General features: G+C 35.7%; 2 protein-coding genes across 4 annotated transcripts in view; one reads left to right on the forward strand and one right to left on the reverse strand.

Moving 5' to 3' along the window:
• The first annotated feature begins 413 nt into the window (after positions 1-413).
• Positions 414-11,716, forward strand: slc26a10 (solute carrier family 26 member 10). Of its 2 annotated transcripts, XR_013818990.1 has the most exons (19): positions 414-960; positions 1,988-2,098; positions 2,231-2,388; positions 2,476-2,640; positions 2,782-2,934; positions 3,135-3,217; positions 4,155-4,302; positions 5,038-5,151; positions 5,388-5,465; positions 6,117-6,212; positions 6,315-6,421; positions 8,575-8,644; positions 8,838-9,017; positions 9,734-9,788; positions 9,890-9,978; positions 10,074-10,128; positions 10,203-10,309; positions 10,432-11,329; positions 11,482-11,716. XR_013818990.1 is itself a non-coding variant. In XM_079849179.1 (18 exons), the coding sequence occupies exons 1-18, from the start codon at positions 696-698 to the stop codon at positions 10,468-10,470; spliced, it is 2,073 nt and encodes a 690-aa protein (XP_079705305.1). In that variant the 5' UTR covers positions 414-695; the 3' UTR covers positions 10,471-11,716. The 2 variants fall into 2 exon arrangements, 1 of the variants encoding a protein (XP_079705305.1); XM_079849179.1 differs by having other exon boundaries at positions 10,432-11,716.
• A 1,462-nt stretch (positions 11,717-13,178) lies between these two features.
• The window catches only part of b4galnt1a (beta-1,4-N-acetyl-galactosaminyl transferase 1a), a 42,908-nt gene continuing 38,363 nt past the window's right edge, over positions 13,179-17,723 (reverse strand). For both annotated transcript variants that reach the window (XM_079849055.1, XM_079849056.1), the window contains exons 10-11: positions 14,610-14,847; positions 13,179-14,527 (exon numbers count right to left, since the gene is read on the reverse strand). In XM_079849055.1, the coding sequence (XP_079705181.1) occupies positions 14,307-14,527; positions 14,610-14,847 (459 nt within the window). In that variant the 3' untranslated portion in view covers positions 13,179-14,306. The remainder of the gene's footprint in view (positions 14,528-14,609; positions 14,848-17,723) is intronic.

Below are 17,723 nucleotides of genomic sequence, written 5' to 3' on the forward strand. Positions count from 1 at the left end.
AGAATCATATTGCAGTTTGATCAGCGAGGCAAAGAAAACATATATCATTACACTTCAAAAGGCAGCTTTGGTTCCTCAAAGTCCATGAAGACACCAAAGGCAGGGATAAATCGACCCCCTCCCGGAAATGAGCACCTCTAATAATCAGTAATAGTTGTGGTTTGAGGTTTCACCTTCACCGTGTAAACAATAGTACTTTGATCATCATGCAGATGTCTCACAGAGCTATACATTGTACGCCTTCTATAGGCTACTCCATGATTCCTCATGTCATAGCCAAGAAGAAAGAGTCTTTTTTTGAAGAGTTACAGGCTATGATGGGGAGGAGGGACTGATAGCTGGTCTATGTGTTAAAGATGAGAGTGTTCATGTCATTGTTTGCTTTGTAAAAAGCCTTTAGCAGTAGAGTTGCAAGACATTTAACACTGAGGTTTGTCAAGTATTAAGCTCCAAAATAGTTTTTTTATTTTTTATTTTTTTATTTTGCCATCCGACTTTGACTTAATTAAAAAAAAAAAAAAAAAAAAAAAAAAACCTGCTGTTCAATTGGCTCCAGTACTTGACAGGAAAATACAATTGTTCCTGATGTCAAATTCCAGCGACTCCTACTATAAATGACGGGTTGGGCACTTGTTTGGAGCAGTTTAACTCTGAAGATTATTTACCTTGCTCTCGGAAGAACACGTTAGGACGAGATGAGCGCATCAGTGGCTGTGTATAGAAACGTATACACTGAGGATCGCTTCAGACAGACGTATGGCACGGAAGCGCAGTCTAGTGGGAGAGAGCGGCTCCGCGACAGACTGGCGCAGAGATGCAGCTGCTCTCAGGTGGAGTGTGTTCACCTGCTCAAGAAGAGACTGCCCGTGTGCAGCTGGCTGCCCAAATACAAGCTCAAAAAATGGCTGTTAGGAGATATCATAGCGGGACTGACTGTTGGAATAGTACACATTCCCCAAGGTAAAAATAAACCTTAATTAATTAGTTGTTTGTAGCTGTAGTAGGCTAACGTAGCAAGAGAAAGAAAAGGTTAGAGAATAAGAAAATGATTATTTGAATAATAAGCTCAAATAATTTACAATATTACATAACATGATGAATTATTTTACTTCAACATATTTTTGTTGCGGTAGGCTACGGCTTTAATGAGATCAACTTTTTGTTAGAAAAAAAACTATTGTTAGACTGTTAGACTATACTTGATATAAACATCAAAAAGTTTATATATAGGCTTTGTATTACAAAAATAGGTTTGTAATAATTTACAAATTTGGTTTAAAATACTTGCCAAGTTCTTGGAAACGTAAATCTCTGTATTACGTCAGATTCATATGGTTTTGTAAAAACGTTCATAACTTTTTTTTTTCTTCAAAATAATAAATAAATAAATAAATATCCTAAATAAATGAAGTCTTAACCATCTAATAAAAAGTGTTAAACTAATTTATTTGTAACTTGAATGCATCTGAGAACACAATTTAATAATTACACAAAGTGTGTGTATGTAGGCCTATATATATATATATATATATATATATATATATATATATATATATATATATATATATATATATAATTTTTTTTTTTTTTTTTTTTTATTATTATTTTTTAGATCATTTTGAGTAACAAATATCGTGACGTTTTCTTATGTCTACTCCATTCGCAATTTTGCATTGCACAAAATTTTACATAAAAATTAAGGTTAAAATACGTGATAAAAAAACGTTACTTGTCACATGACATGGCGTCCAGCATATTCGTTAGCCTACGAGTTTACGGTGAGTTTGATTTGGCGTTTAAAAATATATAGCCTGAAAATAATTCAGAAATGTACGTTCATCATAGAAAATGCATTAGCCTATTTAAGATTTTGTGTGAGTGTAACTTTTGATGTAGGCTACTTTATTTTAATAAATGAATTGCATATGCATCATGTCTTGACCCATATTCAAGACAACATAAACATAATTTTTTTCGTTGTTGTTAGGAATGGCCTTTGCTTTGTTGACATCGGTGGCTCCTGTCTATGGTCTTTACACATCCTTCTTCCCTGTGGTTCTCTATATGCTCTTCGGCACTGGTCACCATGTTTCCACAGGTAAAAGACCCATCATTTACCAGACTTTGGCTTTGTGAAAAAACGATTTAGGCTAATCCGCAACCGCGTTTAACCAGTCAATGTTTAATCAAGAAAATGAAATACCATAATCCAAGGGTTTGACTTTTTCAGGTACCTTTGCTGTGTTGAGTCTGATGACTGGCTCGGTGGTGGAGCAACTGGTTCCCATCCCGCTTGCTCTGAATTCCAGTAGCCCAGAGGCTGCAGAGTTTGAGGCCCAGAGAATTGGGGTGGCATCAGCTGTAGCATTTCTCTCAGGCATAATGATGGTAAACAACATCTGCTCAACTTAAACACATAGCACTCTATTTACACACAGAATTATGAGATTGTATTGCTTGTTTTTATTGTCCCAGCTATGCATGTGTGGCCTCCAGTTGGGTTTCCTTTCCACATACCTCTCAGAACCGATTGTTAAGGCGTTGTTAAGTGCAGCCGCCTTCCATGTGACCGTCTCACAGTTGCAATTCATGTTGGGATTACGACTACCCCGATATGCTGGTGCCTTCTCTCTTTTTAAGGTCAGAAATGGCATAACACAGACTGTTTTTTCCTTTTCTGGTTACTAGTGTAATAATTCTAGTAACAACAGAAGCAGTATCACTGAATATGACTGAGCACAAATGAATCAGGCATGTCAGAGGTTCCCTTTAAACCCACAGACTCTGGCTTCAGTGATGGAGAATGTGCCCCACACTAATTTGGCTGAGCTGGTGATATCACTGCTCTGCCTGGCTGTTCTGGTGCCAGTTAAAGAGGTCAACTCACGCTTTCGGGAGCGCCTGCGAACTCCCATCCCTATAGAGATCATCACTGTGAGTCTGCACTTCACAACAGGCATTTGAAAAGATTTAGAGTGACTCATAGACATAAATAAGTAAATGAACTTTTGTACAAATATTTGCCATTCGTCAGCCAACTAGTCCAGTATACTGAGAGTTTCATCATCAACTATAATTTCTACTGTGGTCTGCATTGTGAAAAATAATCTTCCATTCTGTTGTGGCTCCTGCAGGTAATAATTGCAACAGGAATTACATATGCCTTTTCTCTGGATTCCAAGTATGACATACAGATAGTAGGACATATTCCAGCAGGGTAATATATTCTTGTATGTAATACATTATATTCATAATATTCATCAATAGTAATGGTATATACACTACCGTTCAAAGGTTTAGGATCTGTAATATTTTTTAAATGTTTCACACTCAGCAAGGCTGCATTCATTTGATCAAAAATACAGTAATATTGTTAAATATTATTACAATGTAAAATAGCTGTTTTCTATTTTAATATATTTTAAAATGTAATATATTCCTGTTAGGGTAAAGCTGAATTTTCAGCAGCCATTATTTCAGTCTTCAGAAATAATTCTTACAGTTTATGCTGATTTGGTGCTCAAGAAACATTTCTTATTATCAATGTTAAAAACAGTTTTTGGAAAATGTGATGCATTTTTTTCTTTGATGAATAGAAAGTTCATAAGAACAGCATTTATTTGAGTTTAGACATATTTTGTAACAATGTAAAAGACTCTACTGTCAATTTTAATCAATTTAATGCATCCATATATTTAATTTTATTTAACCTGCAATTTAAATACAACCTGCAGTTTAACTATAAGGTCACAATTTATATTAGGTGTCTTTAACTACTATGTACTTACATAAAAATAAAAGAAATTGATAGGTACAATGCACTTATTGTGTTGATGTGTTGCAAAACACTTATGCTGCTGTTGAGGAGGGATACAGGTAAGGTTAGGGACAGGTTTGGTGGTATGGGTAGGTTTAAGGGTGGGTTAAGGTGCAAGGGAAGGGTCAACAGTGCAATTATAGATGTAATTACAGAAAGTAATTTTAGATAATGCAGGTATTTTCTTAAATATAAGTACAGTGTTAAAAGATTTATAAACTCAATAAGTGCATTGTATCAAATTATTAATTTAAATGTTAGTACACAGTAATAAAAGACACTTAATATAAAGTGGGACCAACTATAATTTAAAGCTAAAAGTTTACTATTTTTTCAGCTTCCCTGAACCACGGCTGCCTGCTTTGGAGACAGTTCCAGAAATTGCTGGTGACACAGTTGCTATCACCCTTGTCTCCTACGCTGTGTCTGTTTCTCTGGCCATGATTTATGCAGATAAACATGGATACTCCATTGATCCAAATCAGGTAAATACTGTATTTATAATGTACATCCAGTCAGAATAAACCCCCGACAGGGTGATGAGGACTTGCATCAGCCTGAAGGCGGTTTATTTGAGAGAACAACTGACTGGATGTACATTATCACGCTTATTACACAGCTACTTGCCACATTAGTAAATAATTAGACACGAAATATTGATCTGAGTTGAAATATTTTATTAGGTCTTTAAATGCAAAGCTTCCGTGGAAAGAGCAGTTGCTAGCGCGGCAAGTTCAAACTAGACGGACATTTAACAGATACGGTATACAGTTATACCACTTATTACACAGCATTTCGCCACATACATAATTATGAAGAGAAGAGATATTGATTTTGGATTAAACTGTTTTAAAATTGTACCTGTTTGTATTTTATAATCCAACAGTGTGCAAAACAATAGTCACAAAATGGCAGCAGCTGCGTTTGTATGAAACAAGAGAGAGCGAGTCCATGATACTGGATGGCATAATTAAATAACTGTACACAACATATTGATTCGACTGAGTTTTAATATTTTATTAGCTCACCAAATGCGAAATTTCCACAAAGAAAAAACGTTCCTAGCAAGTTTATAGCGCTGCTGACTTCAGTAACCCGGATGAGCCTGTGTTACAGTATCTGTTTTCAGCGATTGTTATCTGGGAATAGTTATTCCACATCAGAATCAAGTATTCCACAGAGCCGTGTAATAACAAAAGATAATGTTCTTGTTGTTGTAGGAGCTTCTAGCACATGGGATCTCCAACACTGTGTCATCTCTCTTCACCTGCTTCCCCAATTCAGCTACACTGGCCACCACCAACATACTGGAGAGTGCTGGAGCTCACACACAGGTACTGGTTTGTTTGAGATCACCTCTACTGTTCACTGTTCAGCCACTTAATGCATGTAAAAAAAAAAAAAAAAACTAAGCAATGTTATGTTGCGAAGGTCATGCTGAGATAATAATTTTTTTACTGTAGTATATTCACTGCTAGAAGTTAAGTAAATGATTTTCTTTACATGTTTTGTCTTGTTTGTCGAACATAGTAGAGTAGTTAGATACAATAAAACCCTTTTTCTTCAACAGCTCGCTGGACTGTTTACAAGTCTGGTTGTTCTTATTGTACTTCTGCTGATAGGACCTCTATTTTACTTCTTACCCAAGGTAAGAGTCCCTTCCCAGCAAACAGGAAACATTCTCAGAACGTTGGCTAATTTTCTACCAAGGTTTTCTCAAAGTTTTCAACAAACGTTCTTCCAGTTACATTAATAGAATGTTTGTTCATATTTATCTGGTCTTTAATAATGTTCTCAATATGTTAGCACTAAAGTGTCCATCATTCATGGAAAGTTTTTTCTGAAACATTTTAGTTGGATATTCGTTTTTTAAATTTTTTATTTCTACTTGTTTCAAAATGTTCAACATTCAAAAAGTAACGTTCCCATAATGTTTAAAATGATTAAACATTCCCTTAATGTCTTTGCTAACCTTGCCACAAAAAAGAAAAAATTTTTTAAAACATAAAAAAAATGGACATTTTGAACGTCCTGAGAAAATTTAGAAATAACTTAAACAAATGTTATCAAAAGGTTCTTAGAACATATTTTGTTTGTTAGCTAGGTTTACCAGTGACACATTTGCAATAAATTTAAGTTGCATTTATTGTATTTATTGGGATATTTCTTTAGAGTAATATTGTCTCATGGTTCATAGACATTACATAGTTACAAAACAAATAGGGTACATTTTGAATTCATGTTCTCTTTAAGGAATTATCAATAACCAGCAACATCCCACTCCCTTCTCTCCACCCAGGCAGTGCTTGCTTGTATAAACGTAACCAGCCTGAGACAGATGTTTCTGCTGTTTAAGGATCTTCCTGACCTTTGGAGAGTCAGCAAAATCGATTTTGTATGTTTTTACCACTTCTCGTTCCCAGAAAACTGCTATATATCTTTAATTTGACATTGAGTCCAGCTGATAAATTTGAATTCTTGTTATATGTCTGAACAGATGGTGTGGCTTGTGACCTGGCTGTCAGTAGTTGTGCTAAATGTTGACCTGGGCCTGGCCATTGGGGTGGTCTTCTCCATGATGACAGTTATCTGTCGCACACAGAGGTATTCTTAGGGCATTATATACTCATTTTGTTAAAATTAAACTTTATTTATTGGATAAAATGCTATGACACTTCCCATTATGGGCATATTGTCACTTTTTGAGATATTTAGTATAAATTAGAGCAGGGTATCCCAACTTCAGGGTCATGACTTCCACTAGGGGTTACTAGTGCTCTCTTAGGGTCGCCACACATACTTGATTTTAGAGGAAATGATTATGATTTCAACATGGACTGTAAAAAAAGGTGGATGACATGTCTCCACTTCCTTCCACTGTAGAAAAATGGAGCCAAAATATCCCAGAAATGGCTGTTGACATAGTGTGCTGTGCTGATTACTTCATTTGGATTCCGAGGCTGCCCAGTAGTGCCGCCCATGGAGCCACCCATACTCCTGCAGATTCAGGGGCCATTTACACTACCCAGTTTTCAACTAAAATGAAAAACTTTGTGTTTTGGCCGTTCATTTACACGACAACTTGGGGGCCTGAAATTGCAAACTTTTAAAAACGTGTTTCAAAGTGCACGTTTTTGAAAACGATACCATTATTGTCTCTGTGTAAACTACAAAAATGTGAACCTATTTAAACCTACTCTCAATCGCAAGCAAAGCTATTGTTACGTTACACCGTTTTATCACATGGTTTATGGTTTACAATGGTTAATGACCTATACTGCAGCCAGCCACCAGGGGGTGATCAAAATGTTTTGGCTTTACTTTTCATGTTGTGCGGCACACTTGGGCTGTGTTCGAAATACCTATACCATCATTTACTATTCCCCACATTACTCCACAAATATAGTCCACTTGAAGGAGTGAATGAAGACGAGTGAATGAATTCAGACACTGAGTGCGCCGGAAGGGCTGCCGCTTTTGTATAGTTTGTGCTTGCTGTTTAATAATCATTTGAAACTTAACAAACTGGCAGCTCCAGTTGTAAGATGAAAAGACTCATCTTGAACTCTGTCATGGAAAGTGTAACCTTAACTAAACAATTTAATAATCAATGAAAATGGAATTTATACCTGTATGACATTACGCTGTAGCCACATTGGACCAGCGGTTTGGAAAATGGATGGATGGATGATTCAGCTGTGGGCGCCATCTTCTGACAAGACGCGAGAATTAATTTGCCATGCGTTCGACTCTCACAGTGCATTATGGGTATTGTCTAGTTGAGCGTACATCGGTTGTAGTGCATTGTATGGGATTGAATGAGTGCATTCGATTAAATCCACTATGGTTTCGGACACCGCTACAAATGGCTGTCCCTTCAAATAGTGCCCTATTTAAGGGTATAGGGGGTGATTTTGGACACAGCCTTGGATTTCACTCTTAGCCACTAAAACCTAATCTGTGCAATAAACACATAAATAAGTGAAAAAAAATTTTGTGAAAAAAAGATAATAGATTTTAAATGATTATGTAATAAAAATGATTAAAACCATATGGCTAAACCAGACAAGACAGTTCTATACATGTCAAAAAATTTGTAACATTTAAAAAAAAAGAAAAAATTCTGATCCAAACACCATGCAACATATTGGAAGTGTGCAATGACTTTAGTTTGGCAAGCAATACAATCACTCCTGAATATACTTGCTGTAGAAAAAGAATGCACAGGATTCCCATCAAAGATGAATTGGCATGTAACTGTATACGTTAAGGATAACCAAATTGTTTGTGGATGCAGGGTACTTCTGTGTAAATCAGATTTAATTACTGTACAAGTATGCTTAGATTTCAGAAGTGTTGTGAAAGATATAGCATTTTAAAGTGATCCTCTGGGAGAAAGCTTGGAACCACTGAATTAGAGTATCATTCTGACCGTATAGAGATAACGATATTAGCAATCCAACTAGAGCAGCCCCAGTGAAACAAGATATTGAGTACATAATATAATTGAGATCGAAACTACCTAATTAGATTTGTGTATTTATCTGCTTTAATAATCATGTTTACTACATCCTTTAATTATGCTTTCCAAAGCTCAGGGGCTGTATAAAAACAGCAAACCAGTATCCCTTACAGACCCCTGTGTTCCAAAACAACCTTCCTCTCCTGGCGGATATGAAATTCACATTTAAGGAAAGGGGAGATAAAGTTGAGTCAAAAAGATGTCCCTGAACTCACAGTAAACTTTCTGTTTTCAGGGCCAATTGCTCTGTCTTAGGAAGAGCCGCCAACACAGAGATCTACAGATCCATCAACAACCATAATAAAGTGAGTCAACAGAGTCAGTCATATTAAGTTTCTTTTCTTATTACCACACATAATGTAATTTACTATGATTAGAATTGGACCTTTTTTTGGGAATGCAATCGCTTAACCTTTGCCCGCCTGCATTTGTCTCAATCACATCTCTGTTGTGTAACTGATGATATGGTTATACCCTCTCCATCCCTCTGATTCGTAGTGCTATGAAGTTCCTGGTGTGAAGATCCTGACTTACAATGGACCTATCTACTATGGCAACCGTAGCTTTTTCAAGGCCGATATGGCTCAGCTTCTGGGCCTCACGCCTGAGAGGATACACAGCCGAGAGAAAGCCCTGAAGCTCAAAGAGAAGAGAGAGAGAGAGGCCATTAGCTCTGTAGTAAGATGATCAATCTATCAATTTATATGTATAGTTTTTCTGTTTTTGCTTTTTGTATTATTTGCTCGCTTAAGCCTGAAAATGTCCACTAGCATTTTATTTAAAATAATTCAAAACATTAAAAAATAGTTCTGATTGTTCATTAGCCATGTTCAGAGCTGTTATAAAAGCACAAATGCACATTCTGTTAATTGTTAATGCGCCAAGTCACCATGTGTCATATTATATTAGTTATATAATTAGAATACTGAACTATATTACTTGGTGGAAGAACTGTTTATTAAAGGTACACTATGTAACTTTTTTTTTTTTTTTCAAAATGAACAAAGAGTAAATACATTATCAATCCTTCTTCCAAAACGTGTTTTTGTCTTACCTTGATTCGCTATGGTAAGCCTATTATAAGTGTTTATATTTGAGACCTGACAGGATGGTTTTCACAGGAAATTGCGTACATACTCCACCTGAAACACACCCAAAACAATGTTTTTCCACAAAAAGCATGCAGTTTTATACTAGAAGGGCCAAAAGTTACATAGTGTACCTTTTATATAATATTAAATATTATTATTAAATTCATATTGAATATTGGTGTCTCATACTGTAGCTGCGGTTTTATATTACCTGCATTTAACTTCTTTTAAAACCACTGTAATGCAAAAATTGGATTGATTGGATAACTTTTTTTTGTTTTTATTTTATTTTTATTTTTCAAGGAACAAGGAGTTGCAGACAGTTCATTTTCTTCAAAGAATGACTTGTTCAGATCAGGTCCGTTCCCATTTTTATTCGGCAGCATCAAAAATCACATTTGAGAGTCTTTTATTTCAGACGAATCACACTTGTGGGTTTTTCTCAATTGTTTAATGCAGATATGGCTGAGGGTGAAGTCCAGGCCGTGTTGATAGACTGCAGCAGTGTCATTTTTGTGGATGTTGCTGGAGCTCGGTTATTCATACAGGTGAGCTGGGCCGTATAGGTTTTGTTTTGACACCAGTCGGCATCCTCATGAATCGTGTCATATGCTTATGACACTGTACTTATATCCTGTCACAGATGTGCATGGAGTGCCAGAAGATTGGGATAACAATATACCTGGCTAACTGCAATGGTGAGTTTCCAGGTATATACTTGGAAAAACCTTACAAACTACTTTCTGAGTGTAATATTTTCTCTCTTCTGTAGAGAGTGTACTGAAGATTCTCACATCCAGTGGGCTCATGAAATACATGAATCCTCAGCATATCTTTGTTACAATCCATGATGCTGTGGTCTACATACAACAGCAGCGGGTAAGATGCAATGGCTTCTTCGTATATGTCATTTTTTTTAACAACAAAACAGCATATTTTTAGTGCTAAACTGTTGTGGCACAACTGCATTTCCATTAACATTTCATCATTTTGCTTGACAGGAGAAACCTCCTGAGAACAACACAACGGTATGGGTATGATTTATCTGACACTACCAAAGTATTGCAACATTTATGATAACTGAGACTCAGAACTGGACCTGAAGAACTGTGGGTGACTACAAGTGTGTCGAGGAATGAGTCATTCCAGCATTTAATTGGACTCAACGTGCTGTGATTTAGACAGGGCCCTCTATCGTGTCTAAGAGTACGTACCTGCAGTGGCTGTTGTGTTCAGTACTTGCTAAAAGCCTGTTCACACTAAGACAATTGTGAAAATTTGTTGCGATAAACATTTTAATTCTAATGAACCACTGGGAATGTTCGTTTAGAACAACAAAAAGATTTGCATGCCGTCTATGCGATTGATTTTTTACAGAGAGGTGATCTTTCTTTTCCATCTTGCTCAGTTAAGAAAACTGGCCAACCAATAAGATTCATGTTTTTGGTCACATGGTCAGAGCTGATGCTGTTACATAAAACTAAGACTTGGTGGCATTCACGAACAGACTACTTTGCTGAGCGACAGTTAACAGCGGAGGAACAATCTGGAACAGGCTCTCTTGTATCGTTGTACTCTTACATGTTGCTTGATATCTAAATTTGAACGGATGATTGAATACATGTATACTGTTTCGCCTTCTCCTTCCTGACTAGCAGGTGTCATGACATGAACAGACAGTTAAGCAGTGCTTTGTTTATGTATATATATATATGTATATATATATATATATATAAACGCCACCTACTGTCAGAAAGTGAAATTACATTGGGGTTGCTTTCTGTCAATGGGAGGAAGCCACACCGTATTTTGGAGCTCCCACCACGTTTTGGAGTTCTCACCCCCATTTGGGGTTTTTATGCATTGGTTTGAACAGGTCCCAAAATCGTACGCATTTGTGTTGGTGTAGATCGGCCTTAACATGCAAAAACATGATTAACAGCAGTGCTAACAATATTGCTAGCTCTGCAAACTCCATGTGTAGGCAAAAAGAGAGAAAAATTATGGTTATTTGATCAATTCTGTATGTCTAAATATTTTCAGTTGATCAGAAGTGGCTGAATCGGTATTTTATTAATAATGAAGGCTTACTTTCAGATCTTACATTGTTGCCATCTTTTACTTTTAGAGAATACATAGACCTAAATGCTGTGATAAGACCAATGCTTTAAAATGTAAGGGATATTGTGACAGTATTTTATATATATATATATATATGCAATATTCACATTCTTGTCAAACTAACTTGTAATCATTACGTTGTCATGTTCAAAGATTAACAAGAGACCAAACCAAGAAATAATTTTCTTTAATTTTGTATAAAAGTGTTCTCATTCACTGGACAATTTGTGTTTCTTTTCAAGATCATTTTAAAGGGTAAACTTTATATTATATTTTTTTATAAATATTAAAAAATAAGTAAGATTAAAGTTAATTTTAATATATCTTACTCAGACAGAATTCCCTCATGTGACTTTAGGTTTGGATCAAAGTTTGGCCATAGTACTGTATACACTCTTTAAATTTAATAATGACTGTTGTAAAAGTTATTAATTTAAAGTTAAATATTGCCAGGGAACTACTACTGTCTACCTCATTATAACCTGTTACCTTGACCCTTATAAAAAATACAGTTCATACACAGACTCTAAAATTCTCAAATAATTTTTCTGTTTATTGTTTGATGTCTGCATTTTTCCTGGCGTATTTCAAGACCACTCTCAGGAGATCACCAGTTTTCTCTTTAAAGCTCAAGAAACACTACACTAATTGGCTGGATGGAAAGCAGCCCACATTACTGGTGCACAAGACTGCCCAGTTGCCACTGTTGGCATCTCTCAGCCACACTAGATGTTGGTGTTATACAAAAGACTTAAAATAATAATTATATTTAATGATAATGTGATTCGATGTTGGTTTTACTTTGCTTTATGAAGAATTTCAAAGAGAGACAAAACCAAGGCTTTAAAAATGTGAGGGATATTGTGACAACAGATTTTAATGTTCATATATATATATACTCAACAAAAAAATATTTATCAATTATAGCATGTGGCTCTACAGAAGAAAAAAAAACAGAAACAAAAAAATAGCGGAGACTTGGGAAAGTTATCACAAAAGGGCTTTTTTCCTGGCCCATATTGGTGGAAATGTTCAGCTTTTCTGTACTTAAAAAAAATAACAAACCTACACGAGAAATACCAATAAGAGGTATTGGTAGATAAGGTAGATAACAAACTCCAAATATGCAAGCTCTATCATTTCCTTTTAAGTTAATGGAAGTCCTGATGAGTTGCCGCCATCTTGTGGCTTGAAAAGGAAATTACCACACTTTATAAAGAACAACTTCGAAATACATCAGAAAAAAAACCATTTATTTATTTATTTATTTATTTTTGTAGCAAAAATTATTTTAAAAATACAGCTAATTGGGGAAGATGTCCCCCTTAAGAACAATGGGTCTCATTCATTTCCTACGCAAAAACGTTTTCACGAACAAATCATGATTCAACTAAAACTTTCGTTCTAAAATATGTTATACATTTACGAAAATAAACCAGTAGGCCTAAAAGAGATTCATCTAAAAAGTAAATGTATTATATGACTCATATGCCGTATAAATATATATTTATCCATCCATATTTAATTGAAGGTAGGCTCTCATAATAGCAATAATAAACTAGTTTAATGAATTGTAACCCTCTACTGCAAACATTTTGATGGTAAAAATGATTCCACATCATTTCTTGGTTCATTTGGGAACATTTTATTGAAAAATAAATCTTTTTTGACAATGGTCAGAGAGCAATACAAAATCACAAAACTCAAAAATGTCAAGAATACAAAATAAATAAATAAAACTATATTTAGAGCATAGCCTATATTGTGCACTATACCTGATGTGTACGTCCAAACACATTGTCAACAAAGACATTCTCGAAAATTACCCCTTATGGTACAACGTTGCCGAGGCAACGAAAAGAAAACCTGAATTTCTGAGCATGCATGCAAAATAAAAAAAGCCCATTCTTCATAAAGTCTTCACTACACCTTCATACACAGTCGTCACACTCACAAATGTTTATGTATAGTTCATGTCATTTTAAATAAGATTAGGCTACTAAAGCAAATAATCTTGCCGCCTTTTCACACCATGTGCTCCTGTGGTGTGACCATGTGTCAGAATAGGAAGCTTTCAAATGGTGCTAGAGTGTGACTGCCACACCTTATTGAACTGTTCTTTGATACTGTTTTGACCATACTACTTGGTTACAATCATTTAAAGAAACACGTGCTGAACTTGGGGCATAAAAAACTTTCTGTTGCGTGAGGGCAACGCTGTGCTTAATGAACAGCCAAGATGTCTAAATTGTACACCTTACTCATCAAATTATTGAATAATAGCACCATGAATATGTATTAAATAATAATAATAAAAAATAACCACTTCTGGGGGGTAATCTTACCCCAAGAGTCTCATTTTATATTTTCCCCTCAAAATATTTTTTTTTTACTCGATATTAATGTTCCCACAAACCCCTCATTGATAAATAGACACAGAAACCTTTAATATTCAGCATAATACAATGTCACAGATCACTATTTTTCAAATAAGACACAGAATTAGTATAACAGATCTCACGAATGTTGATAATTGCAAAAGGACCAAACTAAAGAGTGCATAGCCATTCATAAAATGAGTTATGTTAAATGTGTCGTGCCATTTATTGTCAAGAGAAAAAATTAAGGAGGCCATTCATTTTGTTCTGGGGTCATTTTGTTAATCTTTTCCTAATCTTCTTCGTGTCCATTCATCCTGCCATTATGTTTGAAAAAGGCTTGTCGGCTCTTTACCATGAATGTGTTCACAGAACATTTAGTCGCTAGTGACACATTTAAAATGATTCTTGAGATAATAAAGATCGTATTCATTCATAGAGGTGGAATCTTCAGTGGAATGATAACGGAACTTGGAATAGGCTTTGTCAGTCTCAGACTGTCCCCATGGCAACATCGCCTTGATCTTCGATGCATGACTGATAATAACATCATCACAGGAGCCCACATGAAGGGAGCCAAGCCCATCAATAAAAAATGCTGAAGAAAGAACAAAACCGTCAGGGTAATACTAAAACATTGCCACATGCATGCATGATCTACTTTGCATTAGACCTCTTACCTAAATGGCCAACTCGAGCCAGACGAGGGTCAAAGCCTACTTCTCGCATCTTTTCTGTGCGAGCCATGAAAAAATTTATAACAGCATCTGCAACAACACAATTGGAAAATCCCTCGATGGCGTGGTGGAATCCTGTCCTTATGTGTAAGCAATCTCCTTCTTTATCACCTGCGTCTGTGGAGATGGTGTGTCGATAGGTGGCAGTGTATCCCGTCACTTCTCTGACTGCTCCCCCCACCTCACAAACCCAGGAAGAAGTTTATGACAGTCAGATTATTGAAAGTACATTCATGATAATTGCACAACAGTATTTTTTTATTATTATTTATGACATTTATTTAACAACCTGTTCCGCCTGTCATAAGTCATTGCGCCATTTCAACGTCATTGCACATACGCAGTCCTTTCCAGTTTCGGTTTTCAATCCGATCAAGTGTTTTGTTCTCTCGATCGGATTATAAGGAACAAACCATTCACCCCTTTCAATCCGATCGAAATTTAATTCTGATCGAGGTCAATTGGATTGATTAAGGTGATTAGGCTACATGAAGGCTTTTCAGTCCATTTGAGCCGTCAATCTGATTAGGCCTACTAATGGATTATCTGCTTATTATTATTTGATGTCGCCTTTTTGTGGCGGGGTATAAACTGACAAGTAACTGGAAATATTATCTACACTGTAAGTTTCTCAATACCTGTTGTAGGCTATTAAAATCAATATAAAAACATGCAATTGTGTTTTTCCGAATATCAGCACGGATGTGAGTATCTCCAGATCAAAGTCTATAGGTGTTCAGTAATACAGCACAAATGGAGGTGTGACATGTAGGTTATAGGGGAAGCGGGGCAAGCTCTCCCACGGTCCACCCATATGACTCAGGAAAAAGAGGCTTTCATTTAGCTAACATATGCTGACAACCAAGCATTGCGATTGTCACACTATATTAGGAATGTTTGCATTTACATGTATTCATTTAGCAGATACTTCATTATCCAAATGAGGAAACATCAGGCAATTCGTCACAGGGAGAACAATATTATAGCTTATATACGTTTAGTGAAAACTACACTAGTAAACTAGCTGGAGGAGAGATCATGCAAAAAAGGAGAAGGAGAATTTAAAGTACAGTATAAACATTTAAATAAATAAAGCAGCAAATAAGAGTTACAGTAGACGAAGTGTCTTGGTTTATGTTTGAGGATTAGTTAAATGCTTGTGGAAGAGGTGTGTCATGGGGTTTTCACAAGGAAATCTTTGGGAAGGAAAATGTTATTTTAAGTGTTTAGCATTCTTAAAAACCAGTCTATTGTGCCGTTGTGATCTAGATAAAGTCACTGTTATGTGTTCATGCTAGAACACACTATTTGCTGACATCGCTGTAAATCTGCAGCTGTTCACATCAGAGCAAAATGTTTTCTAGGAAATAAAATAAAGTAGTTTAGACATAACCAGATTGAATTTGTTTAACAGTCATATTGTGTAAAATAGAAGGGGGTAACATATTTCGGTAACATCTAATGCAGCCTCGTCGGATTTGGTGACTCTGTTTGAAACAGAGGCGATTAGATATCACCAGAGTGAAGTTAACAAAGCCATTGTGTCTAAAATAGCTGTTCACATCAGAGAAATATGCTTTCTAAAATGTGTCTGGCCAACTAGCAATTCATTAGGGCTAAACAGACTAGTTGTTAAGACAGACTTAGCAGTCATATGTTTATATGCAACTTACCCCAGAAAGTTCTTAGTGTTTAGTAGTTTTCAAATGACTACTACTAACAACTCTTATGTAAAGGGGAAAGGAAGTAAAAGTTCAGGGGAGGAAATGAACTTTTTGGACGTCAGGAAGTCACATAATTCAGCTGCCAACTTTTGAGTTTAGCTCGGAGTGAGAATTATGGGGGGGGGGGGGGGGTGTATTGTCATAAGTGTATTGTGATTGTCAAAACATTTTAGTACTTAAACTGAATTTTATTAGGTTTAGTGACAACGTTACAATGTTAACATGGAACAATTTCTGGTAAGCTATGTTTTTTAGCGCAATTTTCCTACGGACAAAATTGCGATTGTTAACTCGTGATTTCTGTTCTGTCTGTGCGCACCAATCTTGCACTTCTATCTCCTCCTCAACCAGACCACCTAGAGACTTCGGGTTTTCGGCATTATGTTAAGGAAGGTCTAATCTCGATAACGCACACACAAAAAAAAAAAAAAAAAAAAAACATAAAAAGATTTACTATCTCTTAGTGTTGTGATCCCATGACGTCAGAAAATTGCGCTAAAACACTCACTGAGTTTTTATTACTTGTTTATTATTGCTTGACACAAATTTCACGATTTCAATTCAATTAAATTATTGTGATTTTATTTAATATTGACTCATTTGGATAAATATTAGGTACACAAGATAGGCGTTAGTTTTTCTCAAAAAAAAAAAAAAAAAAACTCACCTAATGCTGTAAACATACAGAGAGCCTTATCAGCTGGTAGTATTATTTAAGGTTAAATATAATGCGTTTTTTATTATAATAACAACTTTATTTAATGATATAAGTAAAAATATAATAAATATGTAATATAGTACACATATTTAGCAAAATACTCTCTATAGCTCTTTTTTTCTAGCCAACTAACGTGCTATAGCATATGGTCATCAAATGGCTTTCCTGAGGTAAATGTTATGTGACATAATAGTTCTCCAGCTGTTTTATTGACCCTTTCCGCAGATGAAAAACACTGATTGGTCGATATTATGTATGAGGAATATACATTTCGGTAAGTTGTACTGTATCTTCCAACAGTGTTCGTGTTTATTTACTATTAGCTAGTAGAGATGATCGGTTCACGTGCTGCTAGGGATCTGTCAGGTCACATATACAAGCACCAAAACGGTATTTATTGTTTGAATTTCGTAATAAAATTGACAGAATCTGAGAGCTGAGATTTTTTTAAATATCATAAGTATCCTGCTCTGTCTAGTCTGTTGGTCTCCGTGTCCTCTTTGCTTCGCGATTTTTCTGTGCGTGAGAAAGTGTGGCGTGAGAGCGTGTGAAAGTGTCATTTGAGTGAGTCTCATGGTGAACGCTACCCCGGTAATCCAGAGTTCTCGCGAGAGC

The sequence above is a fragment of the Squalius cephalus genome (genome assembly GCF_949319135.1).
Source record: "Squalius cephalus genome assembly, chromosome: 18".
Classification (NCBI taxonomy): Eukaryota; Metazoa; Chordata; class Actinopteri; order Cypriniformes; family Leuciscidae; genus Squalius; species Squalius cephalus.